Source organism: Osmia lignaria, chromosome 8 (genome assembly GCF_051020975.1).
Source record: "Osmia lignaria lignaria isolate PbOS001 chromosome 8, iyOsmLign1, whole genome shotgun sequence".
In the NCBI taxonomy this organism is placed as follows: Eukaryota; Metazoa; Arthropoda; class Insecta; order Hymenoptera; family Megachilidae; genus Osmia; species Osmia lignaria.
The window spans coordinates 14,084,063-14,097,396 of NC_135039.1; the positions used below are offsets into that span (position 1 = coordinate 14,084,063).

At 35.4% G+C, this 13,334-nt stretch overlaps 1 protein-coding gene across 14 annotated transcripts in view; it reads right to left on the minus strand.

The window, feature by feature from the left end:
• The window catches only part of dnc (phosphodiesterase dunce), a 194,457-nt gene that overhangs the window by 14,144 nt on the left and 166,979 nt on the right, over window positions 1-13,334 (minus strand). For all 14 annotated transcript variants that reach the window (XM_076689540.1, XM_034329024.2, XM_076689542.1 and 11 more), the window contains 3 exons: window positions 11,979-12,080; window positions 11,835-11,899; window positions 11,629-11,741 (listed from right to left, as the gene is read on the minus strand). In XM_076689540.1, the coding sequence (XP_076545655.1) occupies window positions 11,629-11,741; window positions 11,835-11,899; window positions 11,979-12,080 (280 nt within the window). The remainder of the gene's footprint in view (window positions 1-11,628; window positions 11,742-11,834; window positions 11,900-11,978; window positions 12,081-13,334) is intronic.

Sequence of the window (13,334 nt, forward strand, 5' to 3'; positions counted from 1 at the left end):
GATCATGATAATATTCAATCTAATTTTCTTCATTATTGAAAAATATTCCAGGCTTTAATTTAAAAAAAAAGGTTTTCAATTTCTTAATAGGGAATTATTTGACCCTTCTGCCACTCTTCCCATCGTGCTACTGATACTAGATATGCTATAGTAGATACTATAGTAGTCATATTGCTACTACAGTAATTAGTATATTATAATAATACTACTATACTTAGCGTATTAGTAGTGTTGGTGTTAGTAGCAATGATACTGACTAATTTGAATATTATTAGTGATACTAATTACTAATCACCAGCATTACAATCTACGACTATTCGCGACTGACTATAGTAGTGTGGGATTACTATAATAATGATATTGATAATAATAGCAATATTCGCAGAAATTTTAATAGCAACAGCATTAAATTTATACAAAATGTTTATTGACCATTAAGAAACATGGGGAATAACTAAAAGATGTATTGTCCTTCAGCTTCACGATTTTCAGCAGATATTAAATCACTGAGGAAAATAAATATTCAGAATAAATGTCGACAGCACTAAAGCACTTCTCCAGCACTTTGATAAATCTTCTAAAAAAACATTTTGGAAATTGAAAGAATCTTTAACTGAACAAAAAAGCGTGATTCTAAGCACTTTTACATATGAATATTCGTTGAACTCCACTGCTTACATAATTTAGGTTTGCAACACTGAATGTATTGAAGACACGTGTCGTAAGTTGCATGGAATAAGACGAGTTTTGTGTTAAATACTGGCAAAATGGTAAAGTGACATTGAACTTTCGCATACGTAAATAATTCATTCACCTTTTGCTACATTTTTTCATTCAAAATTTTTTCATTTCCTAGTAATAAAAAATAGAAACTGTTTGTTTAATAATCATCATTTTCAACAAACTTACATTTATTAAAAGTTTTGTAAACAAATTGGCCATTTTATCGCACGTGCGCAAAATTCCTCCAGAGTTCAACGGTTACACTGTTTTTTCTTCTACGTGCTAAAAATGTACGAGAAGAATGATTTCTAGGAATACGTAAACGTATAATCAAGGGAACTATAATTTTTCAATGTAAATCGTTTCGACAGCTGGCAATTAGGGCAGTGAATACACGAGTGTACGTGACACGAAGCGCGTACACTTAACATACTAAGCCCACAGTATCTCGAATTGGTAAATGTGACGATGTAACAGAATGAAAGATAATTTTTCTTTTTAATTATTCCTCATCTCGTCCGATTCGACCGACATATCGCTTTTACGCTCGTTTTACATTGCTCTCAAATGTACAAATACGTCACTGCTTCGAATTATGGACTTTGAGTCTATTGATCTGCGTGCCTTATGTTTCTTTTCTTCTTTTTGCTGTGGGAAGAACATGGTCCACTTCGTAATTCTATTTTTCAAGTTTGAAGGGTTGAGAATTGAAAAATGAAAAATTTGAAGGGTTGTAAATTGAAAAAAAAAAAAAAAATGAAAATTCACCACTACTATTACTGTAGTAGTTAATAGAATATTCATCATATTTTTAGACTTCTGTATCAATACTGCGCGAAAGAGAGTTTTCGATTTGGAATAATAATCGTGGGTGATTTATAGCTGGGAAATTGATTGTTTTTCAGGAATTTAATTCATCGACGGAATTGGGATTCTCGGAGTGGCTTGATACGGTATTCGTAAGTTTATTTGAAGTGTCTGAGAACGTAAGGGAGACCGGAAGTTGTGACCGTTCAGTAAAAGTGTGGATAATGTTAATTCTCGATTCTGAAATAACACCAGATCAGAACCATCTTCCAGCACCATTCATGGCTATTGTGGTAGGTCTGGCCATTGTTTACTGTTATTTTTATTTCATGAAAAAAATAAGAACTGGGTGGTTTTCTCTGTACAGAGGGAACCACAACATCCGTTTATTATAATAAGCAAAGATAACTTTAAAAAAATAATTTTGCAACTTTCAATTTTCAAATTTTAAGTTTCATAATTTCCCAACTTTCAAGCTTCCAATTTTCCAAGTTATCATATCCCAGTTTCCCAGCTTGGCTTTTCCAATTTTCCCAAAACTTTTTAATTTAAAATCTTTCAATTTCTCAATATTTAAATCTCCAAAAAAACGAAGCAAAGAATGGAGAGATAGAAAGATGAAAGTTCTTCAATGACAAATTATCGATCTCCGTGGTGAGTACATGTGAGCAGTGGCCGGAAATAACTTTTGTTCTTCCTTCCGTTAGATAAAGAAGAAAGAAGGCCATGTCCTCGCGAATCGCTTATTTCCTTTCGTGCTTTCTTTTGCTACATTTAGCCCGGCCATAGTTCCGTCTACTATCATTACTAAATCGATCTTATAGTTGAGAATCGAGAAGGATAGGAAAGCGAAGTGTCGAACGACTTATATCAGTTGGGTCACTATTTTTAATGAAGGTAACTGAAGGAATTGAAAGTTCATGGACACTTGGGACAATTGATTCTTAAGGCCAATACGAATCTATATTCGAAAATACCTTCTTAAAGATTAATGACTATGCTTATTGTCTTTTTATTGAGTTTAGATAATCCTGATAAAACTAAGTTAATTGAAAATTTAAAAAATTGATGAATTGAAAACCTGAAGATTTGAAAATTTTAAAAATAGTACTTAGATGATTTAAAACATCGAGAGATCAGAAAATAAAGAACTGAAAATAGAATATAAAAATTTTAAATAATCAGAAAAGAAAAGAAAAAATAAATCATAAAGTGTACGAGGTATAAATTTTCAACCAGATCACCAATAAAAACTCGCATAAATAGAATCGTAATAAACAACAAATCTATTAATACTTCAACACTTAAAATAGAAGAGAATTGAACAACGTAATAATAAATCATCTTCGAACAGAAATACTTCAACGATTCTAAACACACTAGTTTACGTAATAGAGTTGCTCGACATCTTGTACCGCTAATATATTCATAAAACGTAATAAATCATTGCAGTAACTTAAGCTGCAAAACCGAACGCTTACAATTGACATCATCGATTATTTCATATCAATTCTACGTCTTTAGAGATGCACTTTAATATCTCGTGATGCTTATTTCTCTAATGCTTCATGTAATCGGTGTCAACAGTAGCTCTTCAACACGTGTCAACCTCGTGAACAATCATAACTGACATCCATTCTATGCATGCTCATCTGGAATCTTCATTTTATCGATTCATTGACTTTAGTGCTCTTATAAACTGCTCGTATATCTCAAACTAATTTCACTTCTGATACAAACAAATTTGCGTGTGATACTACTTAGAATTTGCAATTAACAAAGTTTAATATACGTACAAGGCTAGGAAGATTATAATAATAATGATGTTAGTAATCATAAGGAAAGTAGGAAGTTTAAAAAATTGGGAAATGGAAAAATTAGGAATTGAACGCTTTGCAATTTTTCCAACTCTTCTACTTTCCAATTTTCCATTTTTCCATTTCTCTGTTTTCCAATTTTCCAATTTTCAATTTCGCAATTAAAAAAGGAAAATATCATCACTAGCACCTATAGATACGAAAACCAATTTAAATGTGATTAATGAGAAAAGTTTCATGTGTATTTCATATTAAATATTCCCATAAAGAAATGGGAAAAACTGTTCGTCTTTCATGGTTTTCTGAATTCAGAATACTACCACGCTTTCTATGCAAATACTGATCTCCTTTCCTACTGATAAATGTACTCGAACCAGAGACGATCCACGTTTCCGGTTCAGAACACTGGTGCTCGTAATTTTGAACCCCGATTGGATGCACACGACTTAGCTATTGCATTTATTCCCCGTTTCCCTCGCTTTCTGAGCGTTTAATTTATGACGATGTTGTTCCCTTTGCTTGTATAGCGAGTGTTATGTCTCGGAAGGATACTAATATACTCCTATGACGTAATAAAATTTCATGTTAACAAACAAAGAAGTTCGTTTGCCGCTTCTATTAAGACTATGAGGTCGTTTGTACTTACTTATGGTGGATAAAAAATTGAATAAATAGTATGTAAATAGAAATTAACTGAATTGAAAGAATAGTACTTCCGTAAAAATTCATGCCAGTAGATATCCTATCAGCACCAATCAATCCTACCAACACTCTCAATAGTAGTCAACTATGAACCTTCTAAATATTATCATTTAAAAAAAAAAAAAAAAAAAAAAAAAAAAAACAGTTTCCAGGATTTGAACCGGCGACCTTTAGATTACGAGTCAGGTGTTTAACCACGGAGCTGTTCCGTGACTTACAACTAGAAGGTCCTCGGTTCAAATCCTCGGTTCACAAAAAAAATTTTTTCTTTTATAATAATTTTTATGTAATAGTTATTCAAGAAGAGACAAATTATCATTAAAAAAAAATGTTGGGAATCAAGGATTTGAACCGTGGATCTCTAGATTACAAATTGTATGTGTGAGTTTGTCATACTTCAGAATGTAAGGAGTAACTAACTTTAATTATTAATATCTTTTAAACAATTAGTCGTCTGTCTACAAAACGGGGTATAGGCGTGTTCAGATCGACGAGCTCTACAAGCTGGCAAAGTTTCATTAATAAGTGAGTGTAACACTTGGGTAGTTCCCCTTGTAAGACAATTTACAAGCACTGTTCTCAAAAGTGGATCAGAATAAAAAAAATGAGGATATGGCATTGTTTAATGAGAAACAGTAGGAATCAGATTCATTAGCATTCACCGAGATTATCATTGGAGGCAATTGAAAATTAATTAGGCGGAAGAATTGGTTAATTAGATTCCTGGATTATACTGAACCAGATTTATGCTGTGCATGAAACACCGCAGTGTCCAATTAAAAGTTCAATTAAATATAGTGAATTGGAAACAGTACTTGTGGCTAATGAGACAGACGTTACACTTCCTGGCAATGATACATTGAATTTTATGATGTCATGTTTAGAAAATTTATCTATTATAATTACTTTAGACATACCTTGAAATTTATTTTATTGCTCTATCGTTATGAATTTTATATTTTTATTAAAAAGAAAGAAATACCACACTGAATTTATACTTGTAACAAATACATTGTTATAACAAAATAGTCAAATTTTTAAGGAATTTTAAGGATTTTAAGGAATATGATATATTAAATGGTGCAACAAAAATATTTGGACGTTCTGGTTTTATGGATTACCCTGTATATATGGTGACTCGTTACTTTCCCAGCCAACGCAGCGCGGGACAGTAAATCGAGATGCCATAAATGTAATCGCGGGTAATTTGTCTCGTTGTTTAAGCTATCTGGAAGCAAAGCCTAGCGTATATCAAGCAACGTTTACGTCACCGTGTATATATTTGCACATCATTGTTATCGTGTGCTTACAGAATCTATAAAAGAACGTATACTACCACTAAATAAAGATGAATTTTTGACAGCATCGATACTCTTTCAATGACAAAAAATCGTCTGGTAAGTTGTTGGTAAATTGACAAACGTCATTCGATAGTTTAAATAAAAATTTAATAATTTCCGTTAATGAAAATGGGAGGAGCTGTCTTGAACGTCATGTTCTTGGAAATGATTTTGGTGCTTCTCTTCAATTGATATCCTTGGGTATATTATTAACATTGTTAGTACTGTTAACAATGTCAAAAACATTTATCAATATTGTTAGTACCAGTTAAGTGGTAATATTTTTAATATTATTATAGGAATTAAGTACTAATATTGTTAACAGTACTTAACTATGAACTTGAATTTTGCCAACTAATCTTAGCAATTTTCTTAATTAATGAGTACTACATTTAGATTTCTCAGTAAAAAATACAAGGTAATCATTTTTTCTTCTGTTTAATTTTACAAAGAAATATCAATAAATTTCGCTTGGTGAGAAAAGAAACTTTCCAGCAAGTTCATTTTGCTTCTCTTAAAAATCATTCTATCAGCAGCTATTTTTTTTAGAATGAATGTCATTGTTTTTAGCAATAATATTGTTTGTGTATTTACTCCATACACCGACTGTTTGTTTGATTTCTCCGACTTGCAAATTGTAAGACAAAAATATTTTCGATTCACATGTGGTAAAATGCGTACGATTTTTGTTATGCGTAACTACTTGAGAAAGGAATGGAAATCAAATTTTTCACTCAGAATTGAAATGTGAATTCAACTGTGAAATTTCCATAATTTTTATGAAATTACCCAAAATGTTTTCCATGTATCGTTCATTTTTTGCAAAGTGTTTGCAATAAAATATCTGCTCCGAATCGGAATTATTGAAGGCTAAGCATCCGGCTTCTTCCGGCAGAATATCTTCGACGAATTCAACCATCTGTCGAGTGTTTCCATGAAACTTCAATTTTTTTTTTTTTTAACTTTTTATTCGATCCTTGACGAACGTACACAGACATCAATGATATTTAAGTGAAAATTCCAAAAATTCAGGGCGAAAAGTTTATTTGTCCAAAATTCATCGCACTCGAAATTGTTTAGAAGAATTTGAAAAGAAAAATTTGCAAGCACGTTCATTAAGTAAAATCGACGTTAAGGAACAGGGGCAAATGATCATGAAAGAGGTATCGTGAATTCTTTCACAGAATGACGTTATTTCCAAGAATTAAGTAGTATGCGAGTTTCGACCAAAATCGGAATTTGGTATCAGGAGAACATGACAATGAAAGAGGTGAAATTTGACGTAGTTTCTCAGAAATTTAAGAATTTTTCAAATTTCAATGAGGTCAAATTTCTTGAACATTTATGGATTATAATTTTGTACAAGATTTTTTTTAAACTGCACATTTAGTATTAGAAAAACATGGCGCCAACTAGAATTTTTAAAACAAAGACGACATTAAATTTTAAGAATTGTACAAATATTGATACATCGACAGTCACGTTGGTTATCGGTGACTGGCGCCTCAAATTGTTAGGAAAGGAGAAGAAAAAACATATGTACCTCGGACGTCATTAGCATAAAGCTAATAATGTAAGACAACAAATTTAAAATTTGAAAACTAACCAATGGTTAAGATAATTAGTGTCTTTAGATGTCTGACTGCACACGTCTCTTTCTACTGCGCCAATCGATCTGTTATCCCCGAAATCGTTACTTAACTCTGTTTAATGGTAGCTCATCAATTTTTGTTGAAAAAGTTACATCACTCGAACGTCATCATCAAGAACGTGACTAAAATTGGAACACGTGAAAACCTGTAGAAGTTAATGACGTGGTGGCCAAACTTTAGATTTAATACAACATTACGTCGTTCACGGAAATATTGGTTTATGTAACATTGAGTATACATTTTTATGAATGCCACCGCTATTCGTCGATGCATGTAATTGATTCACGAAGAGCTGCCTACCACAGGGTTTAAAGATGCTCATTACATAACTTAAACAGGGATGAATTTTGGGATGGTTCCCTAAACAAGTATCATATATTTATGGTATATATTAAAATTTTATTGGAACCACTCGTTGCTCAGGATTACTAGATAGGCCAAACTTAGAACTTACTCATTATTCGAGTATCTGGCAAAAGTACACATTTGTTGCAATTTATTTCAGCTGTTCGTATCAATCATGACTTCCTGTTGCGAGAAATTAAATTCGATTGCTCAAATTTACCTAGAATTAAATCATTCTCTTCAATCATTTTGTACAAACTTTTGCACTCAACTTGTAATTATCTCTGATTTTATCGTAATTGTTCAGAGAATACTTCTGAGTGTTTCAGGTATTCATAACTGGGCAATCTCAACCGAAGCACCGTATCGATGTATTAAAACAACAGAAAGTCTGGGGGCGGAAATTTGATAGGTAGATAGAATGAAAGAGAAACTAAACAATGAAAATAATGGTACACAAAGCATCGCGACGACTGGCGCCTCTCAAACAGACGCCAATCTCACATATTCTTAGACAAAATTCGGCGAACGCTTTTGTTTATCTCGTTCCCCTCTTCTGGGGGAATAGATTCCATCTAATCTATTTAACCCGATCGTTTTACATGGAAATCGAGCCGTAGCTGGAAATTATTTCGTGAGTCTTTGATTTAAAGAATTCTAGGTAAGATGAATCTAATGAGGTCAAGTGGTTGTTTAGTTTATTGAGAAATGATAAAAGAATAATTGATCAATTCAACTGTTCTATAAATAGAATTAAAAAACATTGTTCCAGACTGGAAGAATGAAAACAATTTTTTAATAAAACTCTCTGGTGGCAGACGAATTGATGCAAACCTGTCAGTTTTTATACAGTTTTCAAAAATGACTTCAAAACCTCAGACGCGAGGCGTCCTTAAATTTTTCCGCGTCGACTATCGTCTCGCAAACAGACGAAAAGAATTCAGAAAAACCGCGGATAGTTTGTCAGGATCCTTCTAAAACGTGGACAAAATTAATCACAGAAAAATGTTCAGTGGCTGCGAAAGCTGGCTGGCTGCCAATTCGATGGCCGGACATATTTACTCCCTGTAGCGTGGACGATTGATTTATGCGGCTGAAGGACACCGACGAAAAACGTATATACACGTGGTTGGTTTTATCAGCATCCCGGAAGTCGAACAGTCGATTTTTAATCGCTTAAATCTTGAAAATCTGGCCACAGATTGTAAATTGATAAAATGTCATTTTGATTTACTCTGATATGGAAAACATTGAGATTTGCTTCGTTTAGATTAGATTAAATTTAGGTTTAGTTAGGTTAAATTTCGGTCTAGATTATGTTAGGTTTAGGTGAAGTTTGAAATTAAGTTAACCTACAAAATCACTAAACAACGATGGCATAACAGAAGTAAATTAAAAAAGTTCCTTGTATTAAGTGGTTAAATTAGTTGTCGAGTAGTAAGGACGTTGTATTAATCGGACAGTGGATAATCCGAGCAATCAGGCATGTAGTAAAGGTTAATAAGAACATAACTTACACGTGATATACATTGAAACATATTACGTAGCAATTAAAAGTATACCTAATCCAAATCTAGTAGCAATCTAGCAGTAATCAAGCCAGCTTTCAGTAAACTACGAGAAGAGGAGCAAAGTTGAACGGATCAAGATCCAGCCACCTGCTCCTCGTAACGATATTCATAGTTCGTCCACGTGTACGCCGACCTGCATATCAACTCGCCTAATCGTGAGGTCGCAGGTCCTCCGATGTAGGTCAATTCGTTCGAACGATCGATTTTCAACGAAGAGAAAAAAAGATATAGCCGAGGCAGACAAGGGCGGCCCTTGAGTCACGCGAGGGACTCGTACTTACACACTTTTACCTGGCAAATGACGAACTCTAACATTTGCCGGCAGCCAAGGATTCGTTCGTTTGGCGACTTTGAAACGGTGATAAAATAACGAATAAGACCTTACCGTGGTGACATTTCGCGATTTCCAAGGCAACTCTGCTGAAGCTCATCAAATGTCTATCATTACGTTATAAGCTCCTTAGACTATCGTTTTCAGATATCCCGTCGTTTCTTCTAAGTATCTTCAAATAGGCAAGCTAGCTTTAAAACATTTAATAACTTAAGTTCGCAGGACTTAACGATAAGCTATGAATCAACAAAACTATCTATCCTGTAGAAAACAAAAATATTTATGTAACCCCGGTCGACTTTGTTATTTTCGGGAGTGTAAATGACGTTGATCTATACATCCAGGGATAAATAATGTTCTCAAAGTTTGCCACGACTTTCCTTGAGCTTTCAATAACGATTGACGTATGGTAAACAAGTCGAGTACCAGACTATGTTTTCCAAGTTATGGATCGATGTTCCGAATCAAGGATGTGCAACATATGTGTATCCGCATCCACTATGCGGCAGACCGAATGCTGGAAGCATTTCTCTCTATTTCGATGCACCGTCTTGTTGACATAGGCGCAACAAGCTAGTACTGCGCCATCATTACCCAGAATGCACCGCGAATGGCACAGTCAGCGCCATCTGCGCGCCAGCGATCGCCTTGGCCGTGAAACGAGCCCGATTATGCAACACGGTTCTCTCGAACATAATACCGGACCCACGGGTCAAAGTCGACACTCGGAAGCTTCGGGCTTGAAAGTTTCTGTTCCCCTCGAGGCCGAACGGTCGGTCGAAAACAAGTCGTAAAACCGACGTAAACAAACGGGAGTACGCGCAATTGCACGGCTGCGAATCAAAGTGTCGTCCATTGCAAATTTAATCCGACTCTATTGGGTCGGAAGATCCGTGGTTACCTTGAACGATGTTAGTTTACGTTTGAAAAGTCCTAACCCTTCGGTTCGAGCTATAAAAGCAGAAAATGAAGGAGACACGAACGGAATCGAAGCTTCGTCGACGCACTGCCTTGACCCGGCTACGTGACATGCGAATATACGCGAATTTCCTCCGGGAAAACATGGTCAAAAATGTAATTTTCTAGGAATTAAGTCGAGGCTGCTCGGTCAATATTCTTTTGCTTTCATTTTCCAAGAACCCAGCCTGAAGCGGGCGCAATAAAATTAATTAGATTCATCGGGGAGGACGATCGAGGCTGCTGATCGACTTCCTTGTGCCATACACTAATACCCGTGACATTTGAACAGCATTAACGAGAAATCTAATAAACCTGTACAGTCGAATGAGCAATCGGAAAATCTAAGTGCGATACACGGTAAGTTGTCGGGATTGGCGAGAAATACCTGGCAGCAGTGCGATTCAAATGCAGTCCGTTATGCAATGGTGCAAACCGGTATTTCCTAGTGTTTTTGTCATCAACGTACATACTCTCGCGAATTCCCAATGCGATAAACGTACTGAATCGCTTGTTTAACTTTTTTTTCTCGTTCTTTCGTTTTTATACTCATTAGCGCGGTGACGATTTTCCCGTATCTCGCGAGGTAGGAGGAGAACAGAAGGGGACGTAATCTCTTCCTTCTTGACAACTGAACGCCATTAATGATGCTCTGTAAGAAGTGCACCGAGGCTCAATTCTGCTATATTTACCGTAGTTTGTGGATGTAACGGATTATAGCAATAGAGTATAATCAGAGTTGAGGGAATTTTCCTCTACGCGATGCAATTAAGAAAAATTTGACCTCGAATTTTCAGGTCAAGGCCACTTTTGCGAGTCGTTTTGTTAACAAATCTCATTATAAATTAAGCTTCATTTTCATTAGTAAGAGTTATGTAGAAGTCAAATTCATTAAATTTAAAAGAAAGCCATTTAAGCCTCCAATTTGTTGGAACGTCTATTCTTTGATATAACGTCGTTTCATGGAACGAGAACATTTCATTGGTTGAAAGAAATAAAACGATCCGACAGAAGCTCGATGTTCATAGAAAATTACAGTTGTAATTCTCAGTCGAGTTTCTAGTTCTCAGCGCGACGATATCAATCAACTGCCGCGCGAATAATTGCGCTCGATAATGTTCCCTTGCCTTGGAAAGCTGTGTTGTGAGAAAGTTCGACACAAAGAACTCGAGTGAAACAGAAGAAATTCACGAGCTTTGAAACGAAGCTACAGCTTTCTGCGATAAAGGAATACTCGAGGCACTAAATCATCGGTAAGGTAGATTCCTGCCTTTGCGACAAATAAATTTAGCGTCTATAAATCACGTAACGCGTCAGAATCTATATCGACGAAAGAAGCGAATGAAATTCGTAAACAAAAGACGAAATTAAAGGTGGACTTACCTTGAGGGAGGCCATGTCGGACACGGACCGATGAGTCTGAATGGTTTCCAGCTGGTCCAGGCACCAATCCAGCTCTTCCATCGTCTCGACGGCCAGTTTCATGTAATTCTCCTCTGAAAAATGAGAGGGACACCAAATTAAATCATCCCCACACAAAAACAGGATGGAATCGAATGGATTAATCTTTTCTCCTGGCGAATCTTTACCTCCTGGCGCCACAATCCGCGGTTGCGGTGTGCTGCTACCTTGGGCACCGCTACTCCTTCGTGATCTAAAGAGAAATTCACAAAAATACACTGCAACTTTAGTTACTTGCATAATTTATACAAATATCGGGCTGTTCTACTCACTTGTTCGTGGGCACATTTGTAAGGGACAGGAAGTTGTTCCTGACCGACCGTAAGGAGGCAAGGATCTGCGCGAAGGGCGTGACAATGAGGTCCTCGCCATGGCTGCAAAAAGGAAATACACAATCAGAATTTGCCCTAAACACGTGGGAAATCTAGGGATAATTGGGATATGAATGATCAAGTGGCAATCAATTTGACGTTTGCTTCGTGCCTTTAAGCTGCGCTCTACCGACATGCAGGCATGGAATTATCTTCTTGCAAACTGTACACCCTTTATAATATTTAATTAAATAATTTAAGAATATACTAGCAATTACCTGTTGATAGTTAATAAACTAAACAAAAAAGATAGAAAAATGTTCTTTATTTATCAAAAATCAATGTTGTAAATAGTAGTGGAGTATTGCAATGTATCTATATTAGAATAAAAATTATTTATAAGAATAATTGCAACTAAAAATAACCCTCAGATCCCCTAGAAGTCACTTTACGACCCCTTTTAGGGTCGCAACTCGTCCCGTCTAGTCGGTTCAGTCGCTTGCAAGTCTTCGTCTCGTCTATGCAGGGTGTCGTGTCACTGTACTATATGATAAACTTTTCTGATTCAATATAAATTCCAAATGGAGTAGCATCTCAATTTTGTACCAGCAATTACGCAACATCCTGTTTACATTAATTTCCTGTCTCATCGGTTAGTGTTTTCCGTCCAGTCGGTTCGATCAGGGGTTAATGGGTTCATTAACTCCCAGAGGTCCTTCACTAACTAGAGACATTACTTAATTAACTTACACCAGTTCGGATGTAATTTTAGTGCAATATAGTACTCGAAAAGCATTTTCTTTATGAGCAATTGTGAAAGGTGAAATCTTCCGTCTCATCGGTTCTATCATGGAACATCACTTAATTGACAGTACATTATTGAACGAATTTCCATAAAAGTGATTTGTTTAAAAAATAGAGTTCAATGTGCTGCTGCTTTCTGGTAAGGCGGAGCCAGATCGATTGTAAATCTAGTCCGAGATATACCGCATTCATTTTTCCGTTGCAAGGCAACTTTCTCTTAGATCACAAAATTCGAGCGTGGTATCGTTTCTCAGAAAGATTGAAAGGGAAAAGAGACTTGATGCAGGAGAAAATAAACGAAAGCTTGTTTGCGTCATCTGCATTCCATTCTTTCAATTCTTCGTCAGAGAAGAATAGTTCAACCTTCGAAGATTAAATTCCTAATAAAAAGAAACTACACTGTAGTTGCGATTTTTTAAAAAAGTACAATATTTATAACAAAGTTTAATGAGCTTTTTCTACGTTAATTATAAAAGCAAATTGTTTATTTTCTGTTTTCTACGAATTGAAAAT